Consider the following 13462-nt stretch of genomic DNA (forward strand, 5'->3'; position numbering starts at 1 on the left):
AGAAAAGAAACAAAGAATGGGATCATACTACACCTTCTACTAACAGACAATACTTTAAAAATACAAAATAAGATCAGTTCAGCCAGTTAATCTTTTTATTTTGAGTTTTGTAAAAAAAAAAAAATTACAGAAAAAGCTTTGAGAAAAATGTGTTAAATATCAGCAAAAGCAGGAAAACGCGACTAGCTTTACAATATCAATCTAAACATATACACAAAGGCAAACATTAAGTAGGATGCTACGGAAAGACAGCACTTTGGGGTCTAACTTCAGTTTTCTTTATTGCACATAAAGGTTGCTGATAACTCCAAGTCTTCACTTTTTCACAGTTAAACATAGTTTAATGTTATTTTGTATAACATGTTTATATAACACACTAGAATGTTAATGTTATAAAACCACCAGTTTGCCACAGTTGAATGGAAATAGAAGACAAAATTCTCCCCAGCTACAGTATTTAAGCTTTCTATAAAAAGTTCTCTAGGTCACATCATCCAGGTCACATTCATTCTATTCTATTTAAAAAATTGCTTTGCAGCTCTTAAATGAATATTGGTGGCCTTTCCATTTAATAAGTTCAACGAACAAAAACGTCTAAGTAAAAAGACCAGATGTATGTTTACAGAAAAAAGAAAAAGACAACCTAGGAGTAGGTGACCCTACTATGAAACCATACTTTGAATAAGTGAGTGCAGAGATACATTCCAAATCCGTAGACTGACTCAATACCCACACAACTGAAAACAATTCTTCTGCTCCTCCAAAGCCCACCGCTGGAATAATCACAACAAAAGCCAACCCCCAAATGTCCATGCAGTTAGATGGTCACCCAGTAACACTGGATCTTAACTGTTCTTAAGTGCTTTTGACAGAAATGTAGAGTTACTCAAGCTATGTACATGTCCTTTTTCTTCTGAGCTCCTCCAACATACACAGGCCCAAATCATTCCCCATTGGCCAAGAATTGAGGTGACTCTGACATCCTGTTAACCCTTTTTAAGAGGTGGCCATCAGAATAAAAGGATGGCCTCTCCCGCGTGCTCTCATATCTATTTCAGACCTTTTCAAAAGGCGGCAGCGGAAGAGGAAGACCTTCCTTCTCATCTTCCAAGGTCAAGTAGCAGAAAACCGGTGCCTATGTGTTCCAAGTGGACCATGGTTATCATATACCCTGCTTACAAAAATAAAGTTTACATCAAAAACTTTGGTTTTGCTCTTTACAATGTCTCCTAGCACTGGGTGACAAGACAGGATGTGTTTGTTCATTTTTTTAAAACTACTTACGAAAATTGAAACTGGAAAATAATGGTTTGCTTCTAAATCTTGCTTTGAAAGGATTGTCAAAAAATCCTACTTGCTTTTCCTAGTCAGATACTCATGTTGATTTCTAGGGTGTTTCTCTGTATATTGTTCTTATTAGGTTTTAGGAAGCGGGGAGGTCTTTTCAGGTATCAAAGTGGTGACGGCAGCATTCGGATGGGTCGTTTCTAAATTCTAAGTCTTGCCCACTGGGTTCTTCAACTCGCTGTGTGAGGACATAGCAAATGACACTGGCAAGCCAGAGGCCTACTTAGAAAACAACAGAAGAAATCAGAACTCAATGACACCAGTCTAAAATTTCTGACACATTAGCTCCGACAGCACTAACACATCTGCAGAATCAACATCAAAGGCAGGCCTGACACTTGTCAAGTTCCCTATTCCTGAAGTGGAATAAGAAGTTGTTCATTGAATCAGCAACCCTCATTCCAGAGTACACTTGACAACAGATTGTAAAAATCAGTTTTCTGATACATCCCTTGGAAGTCACAATGGGTACCATGTAGGTTTCCAAGCAGATGATGCCCCTCTGATGAGTGGCTCAATTGCCCTGGCACCCATCTCTTAAGTATATCAGTGGTGTTTCTACATTTAAGAGTCACTGTTCACATCAGATACCCAACATGATTACATTAACTTCTACTATGGACAGAAAAAGGAAGGGCTATGATGAGGGGTGAAGGAAGGACGTGAAACAGACCTCTATTTTAGAAGGAACATCACCTATTGGCTCTTGTCTGAAATATTCATGGATAGTGATGATAACATTTTTGGTGTTTTCTAAAATTTGCTTTTTTCAACCAAACCACAGAGGGCATTTTCAGGTCTAGGGATCACAGCCCAAAGAGCTCTTGCTATTTGGTGGATGAAATATTTGATGTCGCACTGTGGTTTTTGGCTGCAAGGCATCAATGCTTATTTGTCCGGTCAGCCCAATAAGTATCCTTGATGGTCAGTGTCCATTTAATTATATTTGCCTTTCCTATACTTGCTTCCTAGGAAGAAATGCAGACTTATTTAAATCCCAAATGTCCCCTCTAGGAAAAGAATATTAAAAGGAATGTCAGGAATTTATAACTTCCCTCTGTCAGTGCTATCTATACACTTGCATCTCCTTAATTACCAGCTCCCAACACCACCACCGCATGACAGCAAAGTGATCACAACCTTCCACTTAATAAGGGGCCTGTCCTCTGGCAGTAAGCAGCCCTCCCCCTAATTTTAAGGAGTCCGGTGTGGATTCAGGCATGGAGACAAGTGAAGTGTGAAGAGAAAGAACGTTCACTTGACTGCAAAGGGGACTATTAAATTAATCCCAGGTTAAATGGAAAAGACAGCTTCTTGGAAACCTTCACATTTGATTAGTCAGCAGCTCAGTTAAGACAAACCCCCCTTTTTTCCACAAATCAGAGCAAAGATGACAAGTTTTAACCTCTTCAATATATACACTCAAGCCATCCTTCTCCCCCTTTCATGCTTTAAGGTTTTCTAATATGACCTTTTTTTTATTTTAGTTGTATTTATGGAATATGTTTTTGAGTTCTACAAACATTATTAGCACAAAACTCACTCACAGCTTGCATTATTGATCAACATTCAGTTTGTTCCACATGACCAGCAATTTTTTTAAAAACTGAATTTTCTAGGTCATCCTTTAAGGTTGGGTCTACTGCAAGTTCTAGACTAACAGCTCTCCACCTGAGCTGCAGATTAGAATCCCCGAGGATCTAAACATAGCACAGAAGCCTGGCCCCACTCTAAACCTACTGAATCTGGATCTCTGAGGGTGGGCCTCTATGTTGACACTAGAGGTCCAATGCATGACATTCGTGCACTGGCGGGGGGTCCCTCAGCCCAGCCTGCACCCTCTCGCAGTCTGGAAAACCTCGGGGGATGTCTCCCTGCTGGTTTAAGTGTAATAGAACTTAGGGGAGTGGGCCTAAGCTGGCAGGCAGACATCCCCCAAGGCGTTCTTAGTGCTGCCCTGGAGGTGAGAAAAGCTCCCGCCACCACCGCTGCGCTCACCAGCCCTGAGCCCAGCTTCTGGCTGAGTGATGCTCCCCCTGTGGGAGTGCAATGACCAACAGGAGCTCCTGCATTGAGCATCTGCCCCTGGTGGTCAGTGCGCATCAGAGCAACCAGTCATTCCACTCTTGGGTCAATTTGCATATTAGCCTTTTATTATATAGGATTTGAATACATGGGCCAGATCATCCTAATGTGCAGCCAGGGTGGAGAACCTCTGGCCTAGAACAACTGACTTTGCTGAACTGTAAACCCCACTCCCCACCCCCAGAACAAATATGCTTATAAAATGACTTGGGATTATCCTCTCAGAAGAATTTTGCCTAGTTGGATGTACCATTACTCAGCAGTTTCTATCTGGTTTATGCAAATAGTCAGCCTTGGGTTAGTTTCTCTGCACCCTACTTTTTTACTTCCCAGCATAGTGGAAGCATGAGGAAAACACGTTTAGCTTTCCCCCCCCCCCCAAACTTATGGGGAATGACCATCAAATCAAAATGGGTTTTAGTGTAGATAGAAAGGAAAGGGGAATAAAAATCACCCAATTCTCATATATTGAACCATATGAAATTGTCGTTTTTGTTTCTTTTAAAAAATGGTGGAATGCCAGCAATTTCATATGGCTCAAACTAATAAATTTTTCTTGGTTTGCACAAATTATCAATTGAAAAAGAGGGTGAAACAATGTCTTATTTAAAAATTAACCATTAAAAATGCGAGTTAAGAAGGTTCAAGTGGCTGATTTCATGATGGATGCACTAGATTGAGCCGCTATATTATAAGGGAAATGGCCACATTAAATGAAAGCATTCTTTTTAGAAATTGGGTTTTTGAAAATAATAGCTCTGAAGCACAGAGCACAGGGAGAATCTCAAACATGGTTTCCAAGAGTTCTCCTCAGCATTTCACTTACGACAGGTGTGGGCAGGTAGAACAGCTCACCCACAAAAGAACCCAAAGTAGAAATCTAAATCTCAGACCACACTCACACAGGAAGCTGGTGCAAACCTCCCCAGATACCAAGAAAATAACCTTTCTCTACATGACACTCAGTGCCAAGACATCTAGATTCTTAATCTGATGGTGGACAGGAACCTTCCCCTGCAGAAATAAAGCTTAACATTCCACTGTCTCTCCTCCGAGTCTTCAGGTAACCACCAAAATCTCATTCATTCCGTAGCTTGAAGTTTGGAATTCTAAGTCTTTAGAATACAATCTTATGTTTCTTTTGCAGTGATTTTTTTTTTCACAGTGAGATTTCTTCCCTATGAATACTAGCATATTGCCTCTGAGGGTTGTTACTGCCTTCTCAACCCCAGTTCAAAGCACTCCACACATTTTGGTGTTATTTCCAAACCCACAGTAGATATCTCAGTCTTGTTCATCATTTTTCAGACAGTCAGCTCATATGGCAGCCATCAAGAATAGACGTATTTACAGTGATGTAATCAACAGTTTCTCCTGCCTTCACATTAATGAAAAAAAAAAAAAAACAGAAACAAAACAAAACAAAAACACAGCACTTTAACACTATTTTGCCTTTGGTTTGAAACATTCCAGTAACTTCTTCTTTATGGAGATTTCCAGAGAAGGAATTATAATTCTTTCCCCCATGTTGAAATGTTGATGTATATATTTTCCAATCTTCAGTCTAGAGAAAATACAGGTAGCAAAAGAATTCAGGAGTCCAGAGATGAGACTGCTGTCACACAGCCCTGGTTGCTGGAGCCTCCACTCAAATTGCTTTTTCATGCTTTCTGTCCCATTGGACACCAGCTTCCCCTCATCCTTGGAGGTCCAATCTCACTGGCCTTCCTTCACGATCTCTCTTCTAGCCTGTTCTCCCTTCACTTGATAGTCCTACATCCAGCTGGACTCGCACTGCTGTGTATGGATATGAAGCTTCTCCTGGGAGAGGTCCCAGCACCCACTACACCTTGTTCAGGTACCGCAGGTGAATGAAGTAGAGACCTGTAAAGCATGCGATTGTTTTTGTTTGTTTAACTCTGAACAGTGCACTACTATGTGAAAAAGTGGGAATAGATCTGCATTTGCCTTGAGCCCCACCATCTGTATCTTGGGTTAAATTTTAAATGTTAAGGTATCTTCAGACCTCAATAAGATAGAAGCGTTAGTTCCATTCAGTCACTGTCCCACCTCAATCAACACGGGAGCATGCAGCCTGCCCCACACCGCCGGTGGGTCTACCCATCGTGTCACGGTTTGGGGGGAAAGTCATGCATTATCCTCCAGGGGGAACACTAGGCGGGTGCCCCGGCTGGAAACCTTCTGGTCTCCCATTCCCAGGTCTCGTTCCAGCACCTCCTCAGAGCTGCTCTTTGTTTTCCGACTGCCCTCCAGGCTCATGGAGGCTGTGTGGGAGCCGGAGGAGCCGTTGGCAGTCACTGTGCTGTCCCCATAGGTTAAGGTGAGGTCACCCTCAGTCAGGATGAAATCAGAGTCTTCCTCTCTCAGTGGCTCTTGGTTCTGAAAAGGGCAACAAATATCAATAACAACAAAATGAAGACTGGAATCTTCCAGAGCTCCTCCATCCAATCCCAACTTCAACTCCTCATCTGAAACTGGGGATCATGAAACTGGCCTGCATCGAGCCTCCAGCATGATAACTGGATGTTAAGCTGTAGAATGCTATTCAATGTATAGCACAGTTGCCTGAATTAGGACTTGGAATAGCAAAAGGCAGCTGTGATTTTAAATGCCTGGCAGCCTGTGACAAAACGGAAGGAAAGGAAACCAACCTGGATTTTCAGCTTCCCAGCCCACAAAGAAAGGAAGGGCTAAGGTCGCTGGGAAGACCTGCAAATAGGTTTCAGGTCCTCTCCCCTCTGGGAAAGGACCTCCTGCCCTACACAAACCATTCCAAACACACCGAGTTTACATTTGAGCTGCTCTTTACCCTGGTCAGCATAGCGGGAAGAAGCAACCCATTATTAGGATTTCCTTCCTGTCGCCACACAAAATCCCTGATGGGAAGCCCTCATATAGATGAAGCAAATCATACAGAGAGAAGTATATTTTCTTGATCGTCTAATACAAGCATGTCAAACTCAGAGCCCATGGGCCACATGTGGCCCATAACAAATATTTTTGCGGCCCAGCCAATATAATGGTATGTAAGGAACAGTTTAGTAAAAATTTTGGAACTTAATTTTTACAATATCCTATTGTACATAATTGTTAATAATGAACTACAACATTTGCTAATGACTGATTACTATCATCATCTTGCATTCATTTCCCTTATGGGCCTTATGCATAGGCACACCATTTCTTTCCACTAATACTACCAGCAGGGAATATTTTAGCAGCCCATTGCCATGTCATTAGTCTTGTACTGACTTGTTTGGTGTGTGCAACAGGAAATATTTCAATTTGAAGAAGAAAATAGGTTTATTTGTGTTACACTTATTCATATGTGCAGCTATTCAGTGTCTGATAAGAATGTTCAAGAAAAATATTAATCTTTATTAAAATGTTTTATTACTTTAATGATGACTCATTTATTTCAGCCTTTTGTATTCAGCATGTCTCTATCAAAATAAACCCACATTTCTATGAAAATCGAAGCTTTTGGTTTTTTGTGGCTCACAGAAACTTAAACCTTGTTTATTTGGCCCGTGTTAGCCTTTGAGTTTGGCATGCTTGGTCTGTTATATGCCCGCCAGGAATGTCACAGAAGCTCTCATTTGGTCCTTACCCCTCTCCTGTGAAGGGTGCAAGCACATGTCACAGAGCAGAAAATCTGAGCTAAAAGAACCTATGAAATTTGCCCAAGGTTGTCCAGCTGGTAGGAAGCAGGTTTGGACTTATGCTACCTCCAGACTGGTTCTGCCCACCTAAAGGATATGGAAAGTGACTCCATTGGGAAGAGGATTGGCACAGCATCTCATAATAAGCAGCAGTTATAGCAAAACAGACTAGGCTGAGCAAGGCAGGCATAAGCCAAGTGGTAGCCACTTGAAACTAAAAGATGGCAGGGAGAGAGTCTCAGGAAGCAGTGTGAGGTCAGACAACCTTTCATTCTCCAAGGGGTTCAACAAGCAAAACAAGGGTACTGTGCTCCCCCACTCCCCTATTTCATGGCTGTCAAACACTGTGGACTTCCGTTTCTGTTTTGGTTTGTTATCCTCACCTAAGGATATTTTTCCATTTATTGTTTAGAGAGAGTGGAAGGGAGAGGGAGAGATAGAGAGAGAAACATGATGTGAGAGACACATCAATTAGTTGCCTCCTGCACACACCCTGGCCAGGGCTGGGGATTGAGCCTGTAACCCAGGCATGTGCCCTTGACTGGAATCAAACCCAGGACCCTTCAATCTGCAGGCTGACCCTCTATCCGCTGAGCCAAACCAGCTATGTCTGGACTTCCTTCTGGAATAGCAAACACAGTTTGAAAACTGCTCTTTCTCTGCTTTTTCCTATCTACCCTCCAGAGCATATCTGAAGTCCTACATCCTGTCCTCTACACAGCAGGGTGTCCTCAGTGCAGGACCTGAAACCTGCCCTAACTGTCCATGGTCCACGCTCAGTCATGTTGCCCACAGATTCTCCTGTGTCCATGCCTGGGCTCCCCATCTGGGTGCATCACCAAAGGGCAGTGACCTCCTTCTCCTCTTGTCGGCACCCTTCCTCAAGGTACTTAACTTAGTAGGTACTAGAGGAATGCCTGTTAAGTGCGCTGGTCTAGGGAGGACCTCACTTCTCTGGTTCCAGCCCATCTCTGTGCCCTTACTGGTGACAAACCCATCCATGCTTTCTGCATTGTTTCTCAATGATGTCGACTTTTCCAAACTCCACAATGTGACTCCATTTAACCAATGCTGCAGCTTTTTTAACAGGCAAGCATGCAATCCCTCTTGCTTGCTGCCTCAAATCCTCACTGGAATTAGGTAGGATGCAAATGTATACTCAAATAAGAGTCCTCTCGTCAGGCAGAGGGAAATTCTAAAACTCGCTCCAAACTCGCCCCATCTCCTCCTCTCCATCGCTATTTAGAAAGTCCTGAAACTATGTCTGCCCGGTGAAAGTTTTATTAACAACAGATGACATCATGTTCCCTGTTTGAATACATTCCATTTCTCCCATTAATGCATGGGCTGAATATTGTTTTTGTTCATTTCTGTCAAGATACCTCTTCTAGGGCTCTTAGCACCCAGATTTCAGGGGGAGATTCCTTTTCATTCTTTGAAAGTTTGCAGCCTCAGAGGGAGAGAGAAATCTTCCTACTATGCCATAGCTGCTGGTGTTTGGGAGTCCCATAACCCGGGTACAAGGTTTCCTTGTTGCTGTGCACAATGTATGAAGCGGATGTCAGCTGGTCATTTGTCATCGATCACCTTCCTGGAGAAGCACATTCTGTGAATTTGGAGGCTGCATAGAAATGCAGCCCTGACATGCTGTACTTACGTCATACACCTGGGGACTGGTCAGACATCGAGCGAGCAGGCCACACCAGGCTGGGAGGGTGGTGGTTAATGGGGGGCCACTGTGTGTGAGGATGGGCTTCAAGTAACTTTAAAAAGAGAATTAAGGAAACAACGTCTGCAAGAACACCCCCCAAAAAATGTGTTTAGCAATCCCAACAAGTAAATCATCTGACATTCTACCCAGAAAATGTCTCTTTCCCCATTTTCCCAGTACAATACAGAAAATGTAGCCATTTCTTATTGTGTTTCTCTTTATTGCACCTCACAGATGTTGCATTTTTGTTTGTTTGTTTGTTTTACAAACTGAAGGCAAGACTCTCCACACTGGCCAAGGTAAGATCTCTTTTTAAAATATACCTTTACTGATTTCAGAGAGGAAGGGAGAGAGAGACAGAAACATCAATGATGAGAGAGTATTACTCATCCCCTGCCTCCTGCACACCCCACACTGGGGATCCAGCCTGCAATTCGGGCATGACTTCCTGATTCATAGGTGGACACTCACTCACTGAGCCACACTGGCTGGGCAAGATCTTTCTTTTTAATGTCTGTATTTAACACTATAAACTTTTTATCTCTTCTTAAAACTGCTTTTGCTAAACCACATAAGTTTTGTTATGTTGTGTTTCCATTTTCATTTGTCTCAAGATATATTTTTATTTCCCTTCCGATTTCTTCATTGACCCATTGGTTATTGAGGACTGTATTGTTTAATGTGCACCCATTGGTTGGTTGTTCAGGCGTGTGTTGTTGGATGTATAAATGTTGGGAAAGTTTTCCAGTCTTCCTGCTGTTATTGATTTCTATTTTCATACCATTGTGGTTGGGAAAGATACTTGCTTTAATTTCAATCTTCATACATTTTCTAAGACTTGTTTTGTGATCAAACACCCAGATCTATCCTGGAGAATGTTCCATGTGCACTTGAGAAGAATATACATGTTGCTGCTGTTAGATGCAATGTTCTGTGCATGTCTGTTAGGTTCACTTGATCTAAAATGTAGTTCAAGTCCAATGTTTCCTTATTGATTTTCCACCTGGATAATCTATCCATTGTTGAAAGTGGAGTACTATGTGCTGACAAGAATCAATTTCTTATCACTTTAGTATTTTGTCACTCTCCTGTGACAAAATTGGACTCCCTCCAATTTTCTCTACATCCTTTAGAAGCCCCGTGAGTCACATGCCTTCTGGATTACAATGTGGACAGGTCCATATGGCTTTAAGAAACCTCTGGGGATTCTATTTCAGTTAATAGCAAACAATCATAAACAATAATTTCAACCATCCTTTCCACTAAGAATGACTAGAAAAGCTGGTCATAAAACACAACAAAATCTTCTGCTTAATGAAATCACAAAGCTACCAGGGCAGTGAAGAGAGCCAGAATCTGGAGGACACCCAAGTGGGAAGCCTAGGCGCTTGGCGAGCCACGCTTTCCCTAAAGCACCTCAGCAGCTGAGCAAAGCATCTGGCAGACTGAAAGAAAACAGTGAATCTGACAAAAACTGGTGTCCAGAGCCTTCTGAGGAAGACTCCAAAACATCCTAGGCTCTAGGTTATAACCCAGAACAAAGGGTAAACAGAAAACAGACTAACCTTCACAGGAATGGCAGCCCAGCTCAAATCACCTTTATTTCTGATTGAACTAAAGTGATCTGGAATTACTAATGCCCCTAACCTAGACCCAATGTGAATTAGATTATCTCTGAAAAAGGATAACCTCATCTGGCACGTTTCAAATGATCTGTATGCTTTTTCATTTCCCATATCTGTCACTGAAAAAAAAAAAAAGATGCACAGAAGAAAATAAATCAAGCTTCTAAAAGATAACATAGGAAATTAGCTTCACGACTTTGAGATAGACAGAGATTTCTAAAACAGGACACAAAGCGTACTGACCAGAACAGAAAAGATCAATGAATTGGACAAAGACCTTTTGTTCATCAAAAGAGTCTATTTAAAAGTGAAAATGTATCACACAATCTCACTTGTATGTGGAATCTAATGAACAAAATAAACAGATGAACAAAATAGATCCAGAGTCACAGAACCATGAACAGACTGAAGAATCTAAGAGGAAAAGTGGGGATGGCTGTGGGAGGGAGAGATTAACTGGGAAACTTATATGCATAACCCAAGGACACAGACAATAGTGTGGCAAGAACTTGGGAGGGGTGAATGCAGGGAGGAGGGGGTCAATAGGGGAAAATAACAAAAAAACGGGGACATGGGTAGTACTTTCAACAATAAATTTAAAAAATAAAAAAATAGCGAAAATGCAAGTCACGAGTAGCAAAGTTATTTTTATAATACTTAATTAGCAAAACTCTAAGCCCAGTGAATAATATGCTTCACTTTACTTCCTGACCACACCAATTCACCTACAAAGCCACATTCCTCTGGTATACAAAGCTCTGAAGAACCACATGAGTCTACCAGGCTATGGGTCGGCTAAATCTCTTGCCCAAAGAGATGCTCACCAGGACCACCTGTCGTTGAATGATCAGCGCATGAGTCCCAAGAGAGAACTGACCTCACTGTAGCAAGCACACATCCTTCCTTACTTATCAGAAGTCATTTACTGGCAACTCAACAGGACGATTTCATTGCCAATGTTTCAGGGAAACTACTTCAAAGGATACTTGTGGTCAAAGCTGTACCACAGCCTGAACAGCCATGCACTCTCCTGCTTTGTCCGGTTTCCTCCAGCAGAATCTGGACCATCCTAGGAAAAAACAATAAGAGAGATGCTTAGTTGTACAAATGGATTGAAAAAAGGAGGAAAAGCTTTATTTTAACCGTAAGTTTTAGTTATTTTGAGCTCAGAATCATACATCCTGTATCACCAAAGCATCAAAGTTATATTGAGAAGTAATTTTTTTTAATTGAACAATTCCAAAGGTAGGCAAATCAACCCCCCAAATGAAACAACTGGCTTATGTCTGTGGGTAGATCAACTCAAAGTAATACAAAATTTTTTCTGGTATTCTGATTGTGATTTTCCTTGAAGTGTCTTTCAGAAGATTAATTACCCTTAAGTAGTCTAGATCCTAACAGGCCAAAATTGATTTATAGAGAATATTAAAGAAAGCTTCTGTAAAACCAACTTTCCAGGTCTCCCAAAGCTGGTCTGGGAAAACTGTGCTTGGCCGAGTTTCCTGACAAACTAGCTCTTGGTGGTCCTGACTCAGGCCCATGCTCTGTGTTCCAGGTGGTGCAGGCACTTGTTCTACCAGCTTTAGGAAGGTGGGCATAGCGGGAATAGAGCCAGAACTAGCATCTCTGTTCTTTTATCTACCCTCAAGTAGTAAGTTCCTTTACTACTCCTTTCATGCCTTTTCAACTCAACACATCTCCATCATTTGCTTTTCAAAATAACTAGCAAATCAAACATTCAATTCTGGTTTTAAAAATCTGTTTTGTGCAGGTATTATGAGCAGCACAATTACTACTAAAAGTGGACTAACTACATCACTTTGAGGACAGTGGTGGGTACTAGATGGTTGGATGACAAGCTCTGAGAGTACAGACAGCCATTTTTATCTTCACCCCATTGACTGTTGTTATATGGAGAGGAAACTGGGAGACAATCAGCAATAAGCAAATAAAAGTGGAGCCACAATTACAAGTAGCTCTAAGTCACAGTGGGTGTAAATTCCACCTGTCATAGAAATACATATTATAGGACTCCTTAGAGACCTCTGAGAAGCTAAGCACACAGGCAAGTAGAGGGAGGGACGTTAGTATGCACTACTTAAATTCCTAAAGTTTCCAATGGTGAAGATTATTTTTAAAAATGAAGTCCCCATGGTATTTGAGGAATGTTTAATGGCAAATACAGGGTGGGGCAAAAGTAGGTTTACAGTTGTTCCTATGCAAAACAGTTTATTCTTGTATTATTATTTATTAATTATTCTATTATTTTGCATAGGAACAACTGTAAACCTGCTTTTGCCCCACCCTGTATGAAAACAACTTAGTTAAATGGGTCCTACTGTGGATAAGGAAATCAAAATGAGAGATTACAGAGATTAACTTTATTTCACATTTTTATAACTGGTGTGGGGGGGGAAAGGGTACAGAAATATCTCCACTTGAATAACAATCATTCATTCAGGTAACGAATCACTAGCCCAATGACAACTCTAGAGAAAGTTTAGAATGCCACACAACTGAGTGGAAAAGTGGTAGATGAACATTCTGGAAAGCAAATATATTTATGGAAAAAATAAACGGTCTAAGTTCTCAGTTCCAAGTGCCTGTAGAATCTTACGGAAGAAAAATGAAAAAGATGATAAAATCATCAGGAAAGATACTCTAAACCAGGGGTGGGGGACATCTAGCCCGAGGACCAAATGAGGCCCATGAAATCATTTGGTCTGACACTGTCAAGGCATTAAGGGTGAGTTAATTACATATTTGACCAAATAAAGCAGGCTAATTTTTAAGTTGATAATTTTGTATGGCTCGAGAATGATGTTAAAAATATCCAGATGGCTCTTGGTAGGAAAGATGTTCCCCACCCCTGCTCTAACTATCAGGCACAAGACAAGTTCCCTAAAACCAGTTTCATCTGCCCCTTCTTTAAAACAATAATAAAAATGGCAACCTCCTACTCTCATCCTCTTCTGTGCAAAACCACAATGCATTGTCGTCACTGGGGACAC

General features: G+C 41.4%; 1 protein-coding gene across 2 annotated transcripts in view; it reads right to left on the reverse strand.

Moving 5' to 3' along the window:
• Positions 1 to 72: 72 nt before the first annotated feature.
• Positions 73 to 13462, reverse strand: part of SLC9A7 (solute carrier family 9 member A7) — a 106511-nt gene continuing 93121 nt past the window's right edge. For both annotated transcript variants that reach the window (XM_084870581.1, XM_084870580.1), the window contains 3 exons: positions 11438 to 11520; positions 8773 to 8878; positions 73 to 5832 (listed from right to left, as the gene is read on the reverse strand). In XM_084870581.1, the coding sequence (XP_084726707.1) occupies positions 5581 to 5832; positions 8773 to 8878; positions 11438 to 11520 (441 nt within the window). In that variant the 3' untranslated portion in view covers positions 73 to 5580. The remainder of the gene's footprint in view (positions 5833 to 8772; positions 8879 to 11437; positions 11521 to 13462) is intronic.

This window comes from Pipistrellus hanaki (genome assembly GCF_964339955.1).
Source record: "Pipistrellus hanaki genome assembly, chromosome: X".
NCBI lineage: Eukaryota > Metazoa > Chordata > Mammalia > Chiroptera > Vespertilionidae > Pipistrellus > Pipistrellus hanaki.